The sequence below is a fragment of the Oncorhynchus clarkii genome, chromosome 21 (genome assembly GCF_045791955.1).
Source record: "Oncorhynchus clarkii lewisi isolate Uvic-CL-2024 chromosome 21, UVic_Ocla_1.0, whole genome shotgun sequence".
Lineage (NCBI taxonomy): Eukaryota > Metazoa > Chordata > Actinopteri > Salmoniformes > Salmonidae > Oncorhynchus > Oncorhynchus clarkii.
In genome coordinates, this window is record NC_092167.1 from 40,593,684 (window position 1) to 40,611,792 (window position 18,109).

Consider the following 18,109-nt stretch of genomic DNA (forward strand, 5'->3'; position numbering starts at 1 on the left):
TCTTTACATGTTTAATTTTGGGGTTTAGTATAGTTCGAGTCCAGGGTTCATGTCGTTTGTTTATGCTCGGTGAGATAGAGGAGAGTTCAACACATGGAAAAAGGTACCACCCCACTTTTACAGTAGGATTCAGTCTGGATATTGAATGGTCAAGGCACAATGGCAGGTAACAGACTGCTTGTATGTACATGGAACATTAGAGGGAGCCATAACCCCATTAAAAGGAAGAAGGTACTGTCTTTTTTTTTTAAATAAAATATTGATATCGCCCTGTTGCAAGAAACTCATTTGGATGATAAGGAGCACCTGAAATTACAACAAGGGGGGTTTGGTCAAGTGTTTTTCTCATCATTTACATCCAGAAGTAGAGGTGTAGCAATTATTGTGAAAAATAACTTACCACTTAAGGTCTTGAATTGTGTGAAAGATAAATTTGGTTGCTTTGTTATAATTAATCATACTTTACAAGGGCAGAACATTTCCATAATTAATATTTACTTCCCCCCTGCCCACCCCCTGATTTCCTCACTAAGGTATTTCTAGACTTTTCAGAATTAAACTCAGACACTGCAGTGGTTAGAGGAGATTTTAATTGTTTGTTGAACCCCCTTATTGATAAGTTTCCCAGCGGTATAGCTTCACTCTCTCCTCAAGCTAAGTAACTTAAAGCTATTTGTGATGATCTGGGGGTATGCTGATGTTTGGAGAACTTTTCATCCCTCCAACAGAGAGTTCACTTTTTTCTCTGCACCTCATGGATGTCAGACTAGAATAGATTCCTTTTTATGCCCATGATGTCTTTGCAGTCTGTTTTATCCGCTAGGATAGGAAGCATAGTCATATCTGATCATGCTGAGGTGATCCTGGACATAAAACTCAACGGGGCATTCAATCGGTCAAGACATTGGAGGTTGAATACCACCATTCTTAAAGACCATACATTCACATCATATTTTATTACAGAGTTTAAGCATTTTTCTCTATTAACTCTCAATCAACAGATAACCTCTCACTCTTTTGGGAAACCTGTAAAGCGTACGCCAGGGGTCTGATTCTGTCATACACAGCCACTAAGAGACGGGAAAAGCGTGGAAAGCAAAACATGTTAGAGGGTGAATTAGGAACTAAAGAGAAGGACTACATTAAAACTCCCACTCCTGCCCTACTAAATATCAGTCCTTAGATCAACATAGGACTCTCTCCTAACACAGGACGCTGAAAATAAAATGAGATTTGTCAAGCAAAAGCTATATGAACATGGTGATAAGCCAGGAAAGTACTTGGCATACCTAGCTAAAAAGAGAGCTGACTCTCAGTCAATTGCCACTATTACTGATTCTGATGGCAATCAATTATATGAAAATACATTTATAAATGACTCATTTAAGAAATTTTATGCAAACCTTTATGCCTCAGAACTGCCAAATGATTCACCCAAATTAATGGAGAACTTATTTTCTAAGATTGAGCTCCCTACTATCTCCGAAGAACAGAGGTCTCTCCTTAATGCCCCTATTACCGAGGAAGATATAATGTTCGCAATTAAGAATCTGCAAAATGGTAAGGCCCCAGGACCAGACGGGTTTTGTAGTGAGTTCTATAAAGAGTTCCATGGCCTGATCCTTGAGCCATTGCGTGATATGTTTAACCACTCATTTTCAAATGACCAGCTCCCTCAAACGCTGAGAGAAGCCAACATTCACTTATTCTCAAAAAGGGAAAATGTCCAGAGTCTTGTTCCTCCTACAGACCAATTTCCCTTCGGAATGTGGATAGAAAATGGCTTTCTAAAATTTTAGTCACAAGATTAGAGGACTCACTGCCACTAATTGTGAAAGGAGACCAAACTGGCTTCATTAAGGGCCGTAAGTCATGCAACAATGTCAGGGGGCTTCTTAATGTAATTCAAGCCTACCAACAAAGTGCTACGGGTGGTCTTGTGCTCTCCCTAGATGCTGAGAAAGCATTTGATCGTGTGGAGTGGTCTTACCTATTCTTTGCTCTAAATATATTTGCTCTAGGGGACAACTTTATAAAATGGGTGAAATGTTTATATGATGATCCTCAGGCTGCTGTTCTTACTAATGGGGTAAGGTCAAAAAGCTTATCTAAATACAGAGGTACCAGACAGGGCTGTCCTTTGTCCCCTCTCCTCTTTGCACTCGTTATGGAACCACTGGCCGAGGCCATCAGGGTAACTAACGCCTGCTATACAGGGGCTGCTCATTGGTGATGTTCACCATAAAATAAGCTTGTATGCTGATTATGTCCTGATATTCATCTCTAGTCCCGAGACTTCAATTACATCTCTTATTAATATTATTGAATTATTCAGCGAATTCTCAGGCTACAAGATTAACATAACTAAATCAGAGGCTATGCCACTTGGTAACCTTCACTCTGTACCTAATACCTCTCCCCCCTTCCCTTTTAAATGGTCTCCCTCATGTTTTATGTATCTGGGTATATTTGTAACTCCTAAATTCCAGCAAATGTACAAAGCCAATTTTGTTCCCTTGTTTGATACAATAAGACAGGATCTGGAGCGCTGGAACTCTCTCCCGATTTCTTGGTTGGGTAGAATATCCATCTTGAAAATGAACATTTTACCTAGACTACTTTACCCAATCAAAATAATCCCAGTATTACTCTCCAATAAGGTAATAAAAGATGTAAATGGATGGCTAAGTTCCTTTATATGGAGTAAACGCAAGCCAAGGCTTAAGATGGCAATATTGCAGCTACCAAGTTCTACGGGTGGCTTGGATCTGCCCAATATCAGGTTCTATCAGTGGTGTGCCCACCTATGTTATGTTTCTGACTGGATCACAAACGATGACTCCTCTGTTTAGTTAGACATTGAGACTTATTTTTCATAATACCCCTTACAGGATCTTTTATTTTTCAGAAGTTTCAAGTCTGTAGAAGATCACTGCAATAATCCCATTACACTTAACACACTCAAAGTATCGAGGTCAGTTCAACGCTTCCTGGGAAAGGTCCAAACTAACCTCTGCTCTTACCCCAATTCTTAACAACCCAGATTTTGGTCCAGGATTGCTGGATGCTGGCTTTCACTTTTGGCTTAATAAGGGCATACGCAGACTAAATTTCTTATTTGCTGATAAGATTGTATTGTCATTTGAGCAGATGGTCGACTCCCAAAGCAGGACTTTGTCCGCTTCCTACAAGTAACACATTATATTCTGAAGAGCACCACCTTAATTGGTAACCCTGATATGCCTGTCATTGAAAGAATGCTTTTTTCCCCCACAAAGGAAAATGTCTGTAAGTCTGTTTTATGATGCTTTAAGGTCCTTTTCTGCTGTCAACACACAGAGGGTGAAACAAGTGTGGGAGAAAGAATTGTCTGTTACTATTGACGAAGAGATGTGGGAGGACATTTGGAGATATGCAAAAACAATATCTATCTAGAATCGTACTAGAGCAATCCAATTAAGAATAACACACAGGTTGCATATATCCCCAAATCGCAGACATGCTTTAGCCCCTCTTCCTCTTCTCCTCAGTGTCTTAAATGCAAAACTGATACAGGCACCTTAACACATTGTTTATGGTAATGTACCAACATACAAAGATACTGGTCTGGTGCTCTGCAAGAAATTGAAAAGATCCTAGGGGTTGATCTAGAATTGGACCCAGTGTAACGGCATTCCTCCTCCTCTTCTGAGGAGGAGAAGCGAGAAGGATCGGAGGAACAATGCGCAGCGTGGTAAGTGTCCATAACGTTTATTTAAAGACATAAATTGAACACTAGAAAACAATAAATGTGAAACGAACAAAAAACGAAACAGTACCGCAAACAAACACACACACGGAAAACAAACACCCACCATTCAAAAGTGAAACCCAGGCTACCTAAGTATGATTCTCAATCAGGGACAACAATTGACAGCTTCCTCTGATTGAGAACCATACTAGGCCGAACTCAAAAACCAACATAGAAAAACAAACATAGACTGCCCACCCCAACCCACGCCTTGACCATACTAAAACAAAGACAAAAACAAAGGAACTAAAGTCAGAACGTGACACCCAGTTTCTTTACTGTTGGGCCTCAGGCATGTTACTTCTGTGGGTAAGAGGAGGCTTTACAACATCCTTACCTTTGCAGCGAGGAAAAACATCCTTTTACAGTGGATTAGTGATAAGGTTCCTTCTATTAAAGATTGGCATAAGATACTATTTGAATGGGTGCCTCTGGAATATCTGACATGTACATTGCATTCTAAAACAGATAAGTTCTACAAAGTATGGGAACCTTATCTAAATTACCTAGAACCTGAGGTATCAGCTATTATGCTGCAAGGTTTCTCTTAGAATGGTGGTGATCTATGTATTTCAGAATTACACTGTACGGTCCATGTGTGGAACCTAACTTCTCGGTTTAAACTGAGCTTTTTTGTTTAATTTCTGTTTGTCAATTTGTTTAAAATGTATGTATTGAGAGACGTAATGATGGGGATGGGGTGAGAGAAGCGCCGAGCGGGAAGAGGAAAATGGTGTATGTGTATATATGTGTGTGTGTGTGTGTGTGTGTGTGTGTGTGTGTGTGTGTGTGTGTGTATACACTGCTCAAAAAAATAAAGGGAACACTAAAATAACACATCCTAGATCTGAATTAATTAAATATTCTTATTAAATATTTTTTTCTTTACATAGTTGAATGTGCTGCAAACAAAATCACACACAAATTAGAAATGGAAATCTAATTTATCAACCCATGGAGGTCTGGATTTGGAGTCACACTCAAAATTAAAGTGGAAAACCACACTACAGGCTGATCCAACTTTGATGTAATGTCCTTAAAACAAGTCTAAATGAGGCTCAGTATGTGGCCTCCACGTGCCTGTATGACCTCCCTACAATGCCTGGGCATGCTCCTGATGAGGTGGCGGATGGTCTCCTGAGGGATCTCCTCCCAGACCTGGACTAAAGCATCCGCCAACTCCTGGACAGTCTGTTGGTGGATGGTGTGAGACATGATGTCCCAGATGTGCTCAATTGGATTCAGGTCTGGGGAACGGGCGGGCCAGTCCATAGCATCAATACCTTCCTCTTGCAGGAACTGCTGACACACTCCAGCCACATGAGGTCTAGCATTGTCTTGCATTAGGAGGAACCCAGGGCCAACCGCACCAGCATATGGTCTCACAAGGGGTCCAAGGATCTCATCTCGGTACCTAATGGCAGTCAGGCTACCTCTGGCGAGCACATAGAGGGCTGTGCGGCCCCCCAAAGAAATGCCACCCCACACCATGACTGACCCACCGCCAAACCGGTCATGCTGGAGGATGTTGCAGGCAGCAGAACGTTCTCCACGGCGTCTACAGACTCTGTCACATCTGTCACATGTGCTCAGTGTGAACCTGCTTTCATCTGTGAAGAGCACAGGGCGCCAGTAGCGAATTTGCCAATCTTGGTGTTCTCTGGCAAATGCCAAACGTCCTGCACGGTGTTGGGCTGTAAGCACAACCCCCACCTGATACCACCCTCATGGAGTCGGTTTCTGACCGTTTGAGCAGACACATGCACATTTGTGGCCTTCTGGAGGTCATTTTGCAGGGCTCTGGTAGTGCTCCTCCTGCTCCTCCTTGCACAAAGGCGGAGGTAGCGGTCCTGCTGCTGGGTTGTTGCCCTCCTACGGCCTCCTCCACGTCTCCTGATGTACTGGCCTGTCTCCTGAGCCTCCATGCTCTGGACACTACGTTGACAGACACAGCAAACCTTCTTGCCCCAGCTCGCATTGGTGTGCCATCCTGGATGAGCTGCACTACCTGAGCCACTTGTGTGGGTTGTAGACTCCGTCTCATGCTACCACTAGAGTGAAAGCACCGCCAGCATTCAAAAGTGACCAAAACATCAGCCAGGAAGCATAGGAACTGAGAAGGGGTCTGTGGTCACCACCTGCAGAACCACTCCTTTATTGGGGGTGTCTTGCTAATTGCCTATAATTTCCACCTGTTGTCTATTCCATTTGCACAACAGCATGTGAAATGTATTGTCAATTAGTGTTGCTTCCTAAGTGGATAGTTTGATTTCACAGAAGTGTGATTGACTTGGAGTTACATTGTGTTGTTTAAGTGTCCCTTTATTTTTTTGAGCAGTGTATATACGCAGGTATGTGTAAGTGAGTGCTGTTTTTTTTTGCTTTGTCTCTGTTGTTGTATCTCTTAATATGGGGGAAAATGGTGAAATTCCAATAAAAATACTGTTACAAAAAGAAGCCATTTGGACATAGACATGGCGCTCAGGTATCAGGTCTATTACTAGGGTGACTGGAGTCTTTGACCATTTTTAGGGCCTTCTTCTGACACTGCCTGGTATAGAGGTCCTGGGTGGCAAGAAGCTTGGCCCCAGTGATGTACTGGACCGGTCACACTACCCTCTGTAGTGCCTTGTGATCGGAGGCCGAGCAGTTGCCATTCCAGGCTTTGATGTAAGGTTGCTCTCGATGGTGCCGCTGTAGAACCTTTAGAGAATCTGAGGACCGATGACAAATCTTTTCAGTCTCCTGAGGGGGAATAGGCTTTGTCGTGCCCTCTTCACGACTGTCCAAGTTACACTTTGGATGATGTATTAATACACCCAGTCACTACACAGATACAGACGTCCTTCATAACTCAGTTGCCGGAAAGAAAGGAAACCGCTCAGGGATTTCATCATGAGGCCAATGTTGACTTTAAAACAGTTACAGAGTTTAATGGCTGTGATAGGAGAAAACTAAAGATGAATCAAGAACATTGTAGTTACTCCACAATATTAGTGAAAAGAATGTAAAGAAGAAAAATATTCCAAAACATGCATCCTGTTTGCAATAAGACACTAAAGTAAAACTGCAATAAATGTGGCAAATAAATTAACTTCATGTCCTGAATACAAAGCATTACGTTTGGAGAAAATCCAACACAACACATCACTGAGTACCACTCTTCATATTTTCAAGCATGGTGGTGGCTGCATCATGTTATGGTATGCTTGTCATCTGCAACGACTATGGAGTTTTTTTAGGATAAAAAGAAACAGAATAGAGCTAAGCACAGGCAAAGTCCTAGAGGAAAACCAGATTCAGTCTGCTTTCCAACAGACGCTGGGAGACAAATTACCTTTCAGCAGGACAATAACCTAAAACACAAGGGCAAATATACACTGGAGTTGCTTACCAAGACGACATTGAACGTAGGCCACTCACATTCCTGATGAGTGGCCTAGTTACAGTTTTGATTTAAATAGGCTTGAAAATCTTAGAAATAAAAATAATAATGTGCAAATATTGTACAATCCAGGTATGCAAAGCTCTTAGAGTCTTACCCAGAAGAGACTTACCCTTCAAGTTCCTTGGTGTCCACATTATCAACAAATTATCATGGTCCAAACACATCAAGACAGTTGTGAAGAGGGCACGACAATGCCCATTTCCCCTCAGGAGACTGAAAAGATTTGCCATTGGTCCTCAGATCTTCAAAAGTTCTACAGCTGCACCATCGAGAGCATCCTCACTGGCTGCGTCACCGCCTGGTATGGCAACTGGATTGTTGGTTAAATGCTTGTAAGTAAGCATTTCACAGTAAGGTCTACCTTTTGTATTCGGCGCATGTGACAAATATGATTTGATTTGATTGATTTGAAAGACTCACAGCTGTAATCGTTGCCAAAGGTGATTTTAACATGTATTGACACATGTAAATGAGATGTTTCTATATTTCATTTTCAATAAATTTGCAAAAATGGCTACATTTTCACTTTGTCATTATGGGGTATTGTGTGTAGATTGGTAAAATGTTTTTATATTTAATCAATTTGAAATTCAGGCTGTACAACAACAAAATGTTGAATAAGTGAAGGGGTATGAATACTTACTTAAGGCACCGTAGAAATATATATATATATACATATATATATTTATTTTGGGGGGTTTGGGGTCTCCGTGGATGTTGGGGTGTCACGCCCTGATCTGTTTCACCTGTCCTTGTGATTGTCTCCACCCCCTCCAGGTGTCGCTCATTTCCCCCGGTGTATTTATCCCTGTGTTTCCTGTCTCTCTGTGCCAGTTCGTCTTGTATGTTCAAGTCAACCAGCGTGTTTTTCCCGTGTTCCTGCTTTTTCTATTCTATTTTTGCAAGTCCTCCCGGTTTTGACCCTTGCCTGTTTCTGGACTCTGTACCCGCCTTCCTGACCATTCTGCCTGCCTTGACCTCGAGCCTGCCTGCCACTCTGTACCTCCTGGACTCTGAACTGGTTTTGACCTTTTGCCTGTCCATGACCATTCTGTTGCCTACCCCTTTTGGTTAATAATAAATATCAAAGACTCAAACATCTACCTACCGTGTCCACATCTGGGACTCGCGTTGTGCCCTTATACAGGGGCCCCCAGGTAGTTTATGAACACGTCATAAGCAATGTCAAAATGCAGGAAATTAGCTTCAATGGTTGACATTGGGCACGAAAAACAGTCCATCACCTCCTCTTTCTCAATTTTCAAATAGAAATGGGGTGTGCCTTTGGTGATTCATTGATGTGTCATTCCGGTCATGGTGTAGCTAGTTTGTTAGCTAAGCTAAGCTAAGCTGAATATAGTTAGCCAGTAACTCCTCCAGTATGTGTTGACTCATATCATATTCATCCTTTTGTTGTTTTTTAAGCATGAAATGACTTGGTATGATCGTGTATTGGTCAATTATACAGTTTAAACCGTCAACCTTTAAAGTAACTGTGCAGTGTTTCCAGATATCTATGAAATACTACCTATAATTAATTACAATATATATGACATAGTTTTCCTTACAAATGTGTTTATTAAGCATGTTAAAAAGCAGATTTTCTGTGTTGGAAGGGTGTGGGTGTACCCCAACAACAGAATGGTGTGGCCTTATACCAGTCATTAAAACTATGAATGCGAGTAGACCGCTGATTAGCCAGCTCATCCTCCTCAGGAGGATTACATCATCCTCTATTAGGAAATAGCAAGGATTTTGGTTTAGGATGAATCAACAACATTATTAACAGAATATTAACGTTTAAAAGTGAGACTTTCACTGGACAATTACTTTCAAACTATCAGCCTCATGTTGAAATGTGAAGGGTAGCAGGAAAATTAATTTAAAACTGCAACATTTTCTCTTATCCTCATTGAAAATGTTGAAAAAAATAGTATGAGATGAGCTATGAAACAGAAACAAAAAAATCTGTGACCCATGGCAAAATGTGTAGAAAATAGAAATGCATAAAATTAGCTTTAAAGCGGCAACATTTTCTCTGACTCATGACAAAATGTGTGGAATAGCATTACAAAACTGCATTTTCTTCTCTCTGCCCTAAGGCAAAACGTCTTGAAATGCAGGAAGTTAACTGTTATCACAAAAATAAATCTGTTTGGAGGGTGGCCTTCCACTAATTCTTCCACTTATACTGTTTTCAAAATAACCATTCAGATACTCCTCAAAATACCTGTCCATTTACCCCTCAAAATACTCCTCAAGAGAGGCATAATAAGTAATGTCAAACTGAGTAGAATTGCAGGAAATACATTATTAAACGGTTTTAAAATTCAGGGGGAGGACTCCTAAACCACAATTTCGCATTGTGATTTATCAGCACTTGTTCTAAATTTTGCACACACCGTCATCCCGGATACTTATAGGGCAGCCGGGTGTGGGGAAGCAGGGGGGCGTCATGCTGGCCACACACACACATACTTACATTTAAACACACACACAATCACACACATTTGGGTGGAGGAGTCTAGAATGAGTCGACCGCACACGCACACACAAACACACACTGGTAATGACCAACGGTACCACGAGTTGTGTCTCCATAGCTCTGTGATAATTAAGGTAATCAGTGCTGCCTATCTAGTCTCTGCCCCTGTTGACAGACTCCCGGGCGGGCCTAGCAGGGCCACATTCAGCCCCGTCAGTTGATTTTTTTGCATGGAGATCTATCAGCATGGCTCTACGTTAGGTTATTTGTAGTGGCCCCGAAATAGAAATAATTAAGACATGGGCGGGAAAAGAGGAAAAGTGAAAACGTGTGTCAGACCACGCATACACTCCATGCAAGGCCCTTAGACCCCCCTCCTCCATCTCCTTCTGTCCTTCCCTCCCTCGTTCACTGTCTTCCCTTTGTTTCATACTCCTCTGTGTGTATGGACAGAGTGTGTGGGTGGTTGGAGGTCGCAATCCAATGCTGAAATTAGGCGAGACGAGGTAGTCAGGTTTTCCAGTTGGCCACACACACAGCATAGACATCCATCTGATCTGATGCTATCACTCACTGTGTCTGTCTGTCTGTCCGTCTGTCTTCTCAAAGTACTGACCAGGTGATGGCTTATGTGTAAGTCTAAGATGGAGAAATCTACAAGTGATTGATAGATCTCGATGATTCATGTCCCTCAGAACACTAGTATCATATAGTATCCTATAGTAAAGATAACACAGGAAAACCCAATAGCCTACAGTTGTTCAGAGTACTGTATTATGTCAAGATGAAGATGTCCTTTCTAATGTCTTCCCTATGTGAAATATAAGATATGCAGATAAGGATATAAAGAAAACATGACATCTTTACCAATCTTATCTCGATAAGCACAAACAGATGAAAACCAGTCTGAACCAGTTGGAACTAGTGTAAACAACGAACTGTAGCATCCCATCCCCAATGATGGCCTAATCATTACCTCATCTTTCTTCCTTAGTCCAGAGGAAGGTGGAGGGTGGAAGTGGTGGAGTGGTGTGTGTGCGTGCGTGTGTATGAGTGTGTGCATGCGTGTGTGTACATATGCGTGCATGTTGGTGCGCGTATGTGCAATTATCTAAAGTCCTGAACCGCCTAAAAGCTTTGACCCCAAGTTCAGCCATGGCGAGGCCGGGCATGAGATATATGAGATATAATTGTCACGTCTGAAGTCCCATAGTCTCCCACACACCCCCCTTCATCCTACTCCAATATAAACCCACCCCAACCGCATGCCTACAAATACCCTTAACACCAGCAGTCTGCAGAGAAGTCAGAAGCCAACAACCCAGAGGAACTAAATCATTTGCACCAACTATCTTCACAGAACAGATAAGTCTTAAGGTGAGTACATCTTTGGTTGCACTCTTTCGTTGACATTGTGGAAAATCTTTACATGCGTTTTTTTCACGAGAACATTTTTGTGTGGTATCAGAATTTGAGCTACTTCAGTATATTTGGATTGTGTTACCTATTTCACAACACATCAAGTCAACAAAATAACGATGATCATCATCTAATGAACTGATGAATGTCTAAAATATAATATTTTCTGTCTGCCATACAGATGCTTTACTCAAGGTGTGTGTTAGCTGTCCTGGGACTTTACCTGATGTTGGGAGACTTGTCTGCCTTCCTGCTGCCTGATATGCTGAGACAGAAACGGGTAAGGAAGTTACACATGCTTAGTGGATTTTCTTAAACAGTTTAAACATGGATAGTGGCAAAAAAGATCCTTCATCTTGGAAACACCATGATGCCATTCTTGTATTGCTTTCATAGATAGTTGCTATTTTGTGTGACTGGTGCATCTACTTCAATGAAAATAACAAGGTTTCAAATAAATACAGATTGGTCATTTTATACGAACTGCATTGTCATATGCTGCTTGTCTGAAAATAACCTCCCCCTCCATGTCCACAGGATGTGAATTGGCTGGACCAAGAGTTCTTCCCACACCTGTCTGAGCTCTCTGACCTCACCAACCTTTCGCCACCCGGAGACGCCGGGGAGATGACCCGGGATTGGGAAGAACGTCGTTTCCAGTCTGCCACCTTCCTCGCCCCTCTGGAACGCATATCCACCCCCGTGGAACGCATCTCTACCCCCGTGGAACGCATCTCTGTCCATCATCACAACCACCACCGTCGCAAACCCAAGGACAAGAGGTGAGAGAATGGAGCAGTGGGTGATGTAACAACGTTGAGACAAGGAGTATCCGCTGATGTAATAGTGTAACGTTGTAGCGCTATATTAGTGCTGTGTACTTGCATCACTTTAGCTACCAAAGAAACAAGTCCAGTCTGAGTTATGTAAGATCTTTATCTTCCTGTCACTCCAGGAGGAAGGCAACAGTTCCTCTGGATTCTATTGGAAGCGGCCTTATGTCGAACCAGCGTAGCAGAAAGGTGAGAGCACAGAACAAGGAGGGATAGCCTGACCATCTGTTTATTAGGATGTTTGTCCAGAATGTGAACCAGCTAATGTGTATCTGTTTGTCTTGCAGGATGAACCAGAAGGCTGAATGAAGGAGCAACAATAACAGCTTCCAACCCCTTCAGTCTCATCCAATACTAACTTTACTGTCTTACAGTCAATCCAAATCCAATTAGTTGGTTGTTTTGTAAAGATGCACTTCCACAAATATGTTATAACTATTTATTTATATTTAAGATGCTGTACTAGTGTACTAACCTGCTTAGATGTTTGGGACTCATCCCCCTCTAGTGGTTCTGTAAGTATGTACAATGACAAACACATTATGTGTGCCTAACTTCAATAAAATGCATTCCTTACAATATATTTATCTACTTTGCATATATTGGAAAGATAAGATACAACACAGGTGCTCCCCCCAAAAAGATTTATTTTTATTTTTCAAGCTACAGTTAAAGAAAAACAATATCAGATGCCGAAAATATAGCATTTGCTTGGCTCTTTTCCCCTCTCTTTTCACTTTCACATATGTACAGTCATCGAAGAACAGGGTATATACAGAAAATCGAAGGGAAAGATGGTGGTGAGAGTGCATTTGCTTTTTGGGGACTAAACATGACTCTCCCACCAACAAAAACAGGTAAAACCTACCAACATAAACTGCCACGAGTCCACGACTCCGATATCAACTGAATTTTCTGTACACTACAAACAGTCAACTTTGTTTTTTGAATGAGAAGATCATGAGTGGAAGAGATTTGTATGCTATTCTGATTAGGGAGCAATGTCAACCAGCATTTTCTGAAAAGTTAACCAAAAAACAATAACATGAAAAAAAAAAAAAAAAAGTTTTACAACCATTCATGCAAAAAGATGTCAGAGCCACTTCGACAAGGTAAAGCGACGATTCTCCAACTTTCCCACCACGACAGTTCACAACAATGACATATTTCCAAACCAGAAGTATCGATTGATGAAAAACAACATACACACAAAATGTAAATAAAAACAAAACAAGCATTATAGATTGAATTTGAAGGCTGTAGCCATGTCAAACCGTAACCAAAAGGGCAGTCATAGGACGCCATTGTCATGCTGAGGGAACTCAAAGTTATGAAGCTGTGCTGTAGCAGATGTCTGTTGACAAAAAACAGAAAGGGCGAATAAATCAATAAATACTTCTGGATATGGGCTGCATCAAAAACACTGTACGGCACAGCCCTCAGTTTATGAGTTACAGGCTCTTAGCTGTTGCTGAAACTAAAGAAATTAACTTTCCAATGAAAAATAACACCTCAAAAGGGGTGTTTGGTTTGGGCTCGCCTTTCAAAACGTTAACTCTTGTCGCACCAACTGTCTTTGCATATGTCAATGGAATAGATTCAACATTTCAGATTTGATCTGGTATTTGTTAGAATCTGAAAACATCCAATGAGAGACATCTCATAGGGGCTTAACACTCAGTGATAAGAAGGTACTGAGTGTTATATTAGACAAAGAAATTCATAAACAATCGCAAATCGAAAGCTTACACGAGAAAAAAGTAGCTACAAAAACAATCAAATAAAACGAGAGCTGCCCTTCTAACACTAAAAAGAGAAACTTAAGGACAAAAATAATCAGGAGTATCCGTTTTCTTTTCAGAGAAAGAAGGGGGTTGTGCCTGTGTCATGGTGTAGCAGTCGCATTGCATTGATTACTGGTTGCAGAGGGTCTCACAATAGTTAATGTACCATTATAAAATACTAGCTTTTTTCCTTGAACGTTGACAGACAGAAAAGTTGTCCATCAATGTCCTAAATAAATAATTCTCTATAACTTGTCATGCACCTTATGCTATGACCTTAACATGAAAACCAGGAGATGGATATCTGTTTGGGAGTCTAACATTCCAATGAAAAAATCTCAATTTAGTAAGAATACTGAGCAAGAGAAGCATATCTATTTGTATGTTACAGATAATAAAGAGATCTCCCCCCAATGTCTTCCTGTTTTAGCCCAGTTTTCACAGAGGCAGAAAGTGACAAAGAACCTACATGAATAAGTGAGGAGTGATTGTCAAAAAATTAACACCTAGAAAACTAACGATACAGTTGCTGTCCAGGTGAGGATTAACAATCAGCTGCAGGCATCGCAGAAAAGAACATGGATGTTGTAGTGGAACACAGATAATAGGGTAGATTGAAAAGGGATATAGGAGGGATATAGTCCCTCCCACCCCCTCTCTCTTTAGGGATCTTTCTTTTGCCCCGACCGTCGAGTGTCCCTGCACTTGTGGCAGTAAAAGATGTCAGGGACATTGGACTTCTTGATCTTGGCGCACGACAGATGGACCCACACGCCGCACTGGTTGCACTCGATCATGGGTCGCCCCGCAAACGGCTTGCCGCAGTAACAGGTGATTAAGTCCCAAGAGTCGTCACCTGTGTGAGGAAGGAGGGAGAGAAAAAAAGAGGTAAGAGGGGGCATATCATAGTGGTACAAATAGCATTGGGTTCAGTGGCAAATGTTTTCAAAGAGAAGAGGAACTTCAACTGTTTTTTTGGTTGAGGTTTTATTTTATGGGCCCCTAATTACTTATTTACTTAGAAACTACATGAAAACAGAGTAATTACATTGTTATTATCCATTCATTATTTATTGGTTACATGATGACTCAAGCTCCAGAAAGTACCAATCGTTACCAAGTTGTTTCTCATTAAATACAATGTTTCCCCTGACATGATTCCTTATTCTACATGTCAGAGAGGCATGCTTGTTCTACATAACATTTTTTTATTTATCTGAAGCATACAAAACATTGTGTCCTGCTGAACACATGAGCCTCTGGTTTAGAACTCACGGAACAGACCAGTGCATTAATATTGATGAATTACATGCCAAGCATATTACCAGCCATCACTGCAGCCACAGACTGACACTGAAGTGATGCATCTTGTGTGAGGAGATTACTGCACTCGCGTTTACAACTTGTCCACGGCGTGGTCAGTATGAAATGACTTACCCGACTCCACCATGATGTCCTCATCAGCGATCCAGGTCTCGCCTTCACTCGAGCTCATTTCTGCCTCCCGGTTGGACTCCTCCACCTGAATCTTAGCCAGCCCCTGCATTCCTGGTGAGGAGACCCCGTGCCCTGTCAGGTCATCTCGGACCAGGCGCTCCCCGGGATGGGCATGTCCCGTCTCAGAGTCTGTCTCACTTTGGGTGGCCGAGCTCTTAAGCTTTTTGAGGGCTTTGGCCTGCTTAGGGTTTTTGCTGCGCTTGATACGGGCCCTCTTCTCTCCGCCGCTACTCCCGCTTTCACCCCCGCCGCCAATGGCAGAACCCATCGACAACTTTTTTAGCTTTTTGTCCTTCTTGCGCTCTGCCTTGCTGCCTGCCTGGCTGTCGTACAGGGAGTCTTTCAGGCGCATCTTGTCCAGCAGGGAGCTGTCGGAGTGCATCCGGCGCATACTCTTGCCCTTGTTGGCGCGGGCCTTGCGGACAAATGTGTGGATGGTGTGCAGGTCGTTGCCGCCGTCTCCCCAGCTGGCCCCCAAGGAGCTGCCGCCGCCTCCTTCACCACCACCCCCGCTTTCCCCTGACGCCCCTGAGCTGTGCGGGGAGCTGGAGGACGCTGGCGACCATGGACCTTCCTACACAGCCACAGGTGTAGCAGAAAAAAATTAAGAAAACAGTACAGGACAAACAATAATTGATGCATAGGGTCATAAATGTGGTTTAAAAATGTGGTAAGTTCTCAAACCCTATTAAAAGACACACACACCATCAATAATGGGGTAACTTGATGTCCTGGTGTGCCTAGTTATCCTACCTCTTTAGGATTGGGGATATAGCCTGCATATGCCAAGACAAAGTTGCAGAACTTGTTAAAGTCTTCTACGGTCCTCTTTCTCCTCTCTGGAGGCTAAAGAGATAAAAACAATGGCATTCACACAAATTAACCAAGCTAATAAGTCATGCATACAACACCCCAAAAATTGTGAACAGGATCAGAAGGGGGATTAAAGTACATTAAACGTCACATCAGAAGTCTATTTACCAGAGTATCCGTTTTGCACTTCAATAACGAATCTGTGTGGAAGAAAACAATATTACTATACTATAATCTGTTCAGATTTGTAAACAAAATCATTACGTATAAAAACAAATACTTCATTATCTCCACTTATCCATCGGCAGTGAAGTATTGTTAGCTGCTAGCTTGCTGTTGGTCTATTTTTGTTCGGCCTTGCGATGTATCTATTCTAGAGAATATAGCGATAACTAGCTAACATTAGCAATGAAGCATGCAATGAAACAACAACCAGGCAATGATTCAAAACGCCAAGTCTGCAACCTAACGTAGCTGATGGGCATTTCTATTCTAAAAGTAGCAAACTAGTTAAGTTGATGTCTAGCCTCGTGCTGCAACGTCAGTCAGCAAGAATAACGTATTGCCTTTTTAGCTAGCTAGCGTTTAGTTGTCTAAAAATGAGTGAATACCTTCTCTGCTCACAAACTAGCCAGCTACCGCCAACAACGTTGTCGTGGTAGTTTCTACTAACGGGTGACGCAAAGTGAAGACGGTTTAAGTTATCCATGGTTGGCTATGTTGGCTAACAGTAGCTCGTTAACAAACGTGAAACATGCATTGTGAGCCAACATTAGCTCACGGCTGCGATGGCGTGGGGAGCCTCCCGAATTTTGAACATGGCTAGGTAGCTATCAGCATTTGGCTAACTAGTTACAGTAGCTTGTTAACCAACGAGCACTGTTTGCTAGCTAACTAACGTTAGCTATTCAAGACATGTTAACGTTAGCTTGCTGGCAAAGCAACATACATTATGGCTCCATTTGCTTAGCACAAACTTCTAGTTAGCTAGCCAGCGGTTAACATACCATTAGCTACCAATGGCATGGTTAGTTAACAAACATGTGCTAACTAGGTACGGTAGCATATATATATATATATATAGTTATCGTTAATGCATAAACAAAAAGATAACTATGTGTATATAACTATGCAAGCTAATTGACGTTCTCGACTGTTAGTAGAGATGTAACAAACTTCGCTAACTAGTAAACTGCCAGGTAATGTTAACGTTGGATAGCGTTAGTTCGCTAGCCAACTAGCATGGCGATTGAACAACCAACAGTTGCTTCACTGAAGGAGGATTTTTAACTAAACCGAGAATGTCTGCCAACTAGCAATGAACTCAATATAAATGTACTATGTGAACTGACACTTTTAAACGTACCTTGGTGTTCAGACATTATTTCAAGCATTGTCGCCTCAGCAACAAGGCCCGTGATGGTAGCTACCAGGTAGCTAACAGCGTCTGTGCTTTTCTCCTGACTTGACTACTGACTGTGCGGGAGAAGCCCTAGCCAAGAACGGAGTAGTCAACACCACTCTTCGAAGACAAGCGAATTTATTGGTGTTTTTTGGCTTGTTTTCTGGATAGCTTAGCCGGCAAGGTACCGGGCTAACCAACAAAAAAATGAAACAATAATTCCGATTAGCCCGATTAACAAGATAGCTAGCTAGCTAATTGCTAATTTCTTCGTCACAGCAGCTATTGCATACATAATCCTGGCAATAAAACTACTTTAGTTAACTAACGAGCTAAGTCACCGGAGAAAAACTGCAGCAGGTGCATCCATTGTATAGGACAAAAGCATTCAGGTAACATATTTTTTAGATTAAGTTGACGTTGTTCCATAACACGAGCAACAATCGACAAGAGTTTAACTAAATATACGTCTACTCCGTCTAGCCCCTTGCGCGCCTCCTCGAGCCATCAGCGATGTCAACTGATTGCAGAAGCCCCTTGTGGTTGCCACAACGCAGTGACAGCTCTGCGCTTTGCTGGGTAGTGTAGTTTAATGTGTGTATATTCTTCTTAATGAGGACGAACGATAAATCCCTAAA

General features: G+C 42.0%; 1 protein-coding gene across 1 annotated transcript; it reads right to left on the bottom strand.

Annotated features, from left to right (window-relative positions):
* Nucleotides 1-12,605: 12,605 nt before the first annotated feature.
* On the bottom strand, nucleotides 12,606-18,003 carry LOC139379015 (PHD finger protein 23B-like). Its single transcript, XM_071121725.1, has 5 exons — nucleotides 17,436-18,003; nucleotides 16,238-16,269; nucleotides 16,010-16,102; nucleotides 15,197-15,830; nucleotides 12,606-14,615 (listed from the first exon to the last, which is right to left on the bottom strand). The coding sequence occupies exons 1-5, from the start codon at nucleotides 17,461-17,463 to the stop codon at nucleotides 14,422-14,424; spliced, it is 981 nt and encodes a 326-aa protein (XP_070977826.1). The 5' UTR covers nucleotides 17,464-18,003; the 3' UTR covers nucleotides 12,606-14,421.
* Between the last annotated feature and the right edge of the window lie 106 nt (nucleotides 18,004-18,109).

Bases quoted from the DNA above. Each gene is read 5' to 3' on its own strand.
- LOC139379015 (XM_071121725.1), bottom strand. From the start codon at position 17,463: ATGCTTGAAATAATGTCTGAACACCAAG. The intron at 15,831-16,009 runs GTAGGATAACTA...GTGGCTGTGTAG, and splicing joins ATATCCCCAATCCTAAAGAG to GAAGGTCCATGGTCGCCAGC. The intron at 14,616-15,196 runs GTAAGTCATTTC...TTCCTCACACAG, and splicing joins GGACATCATGGTGGAGTCGG to GTGACGACTCTTGGGACTTA.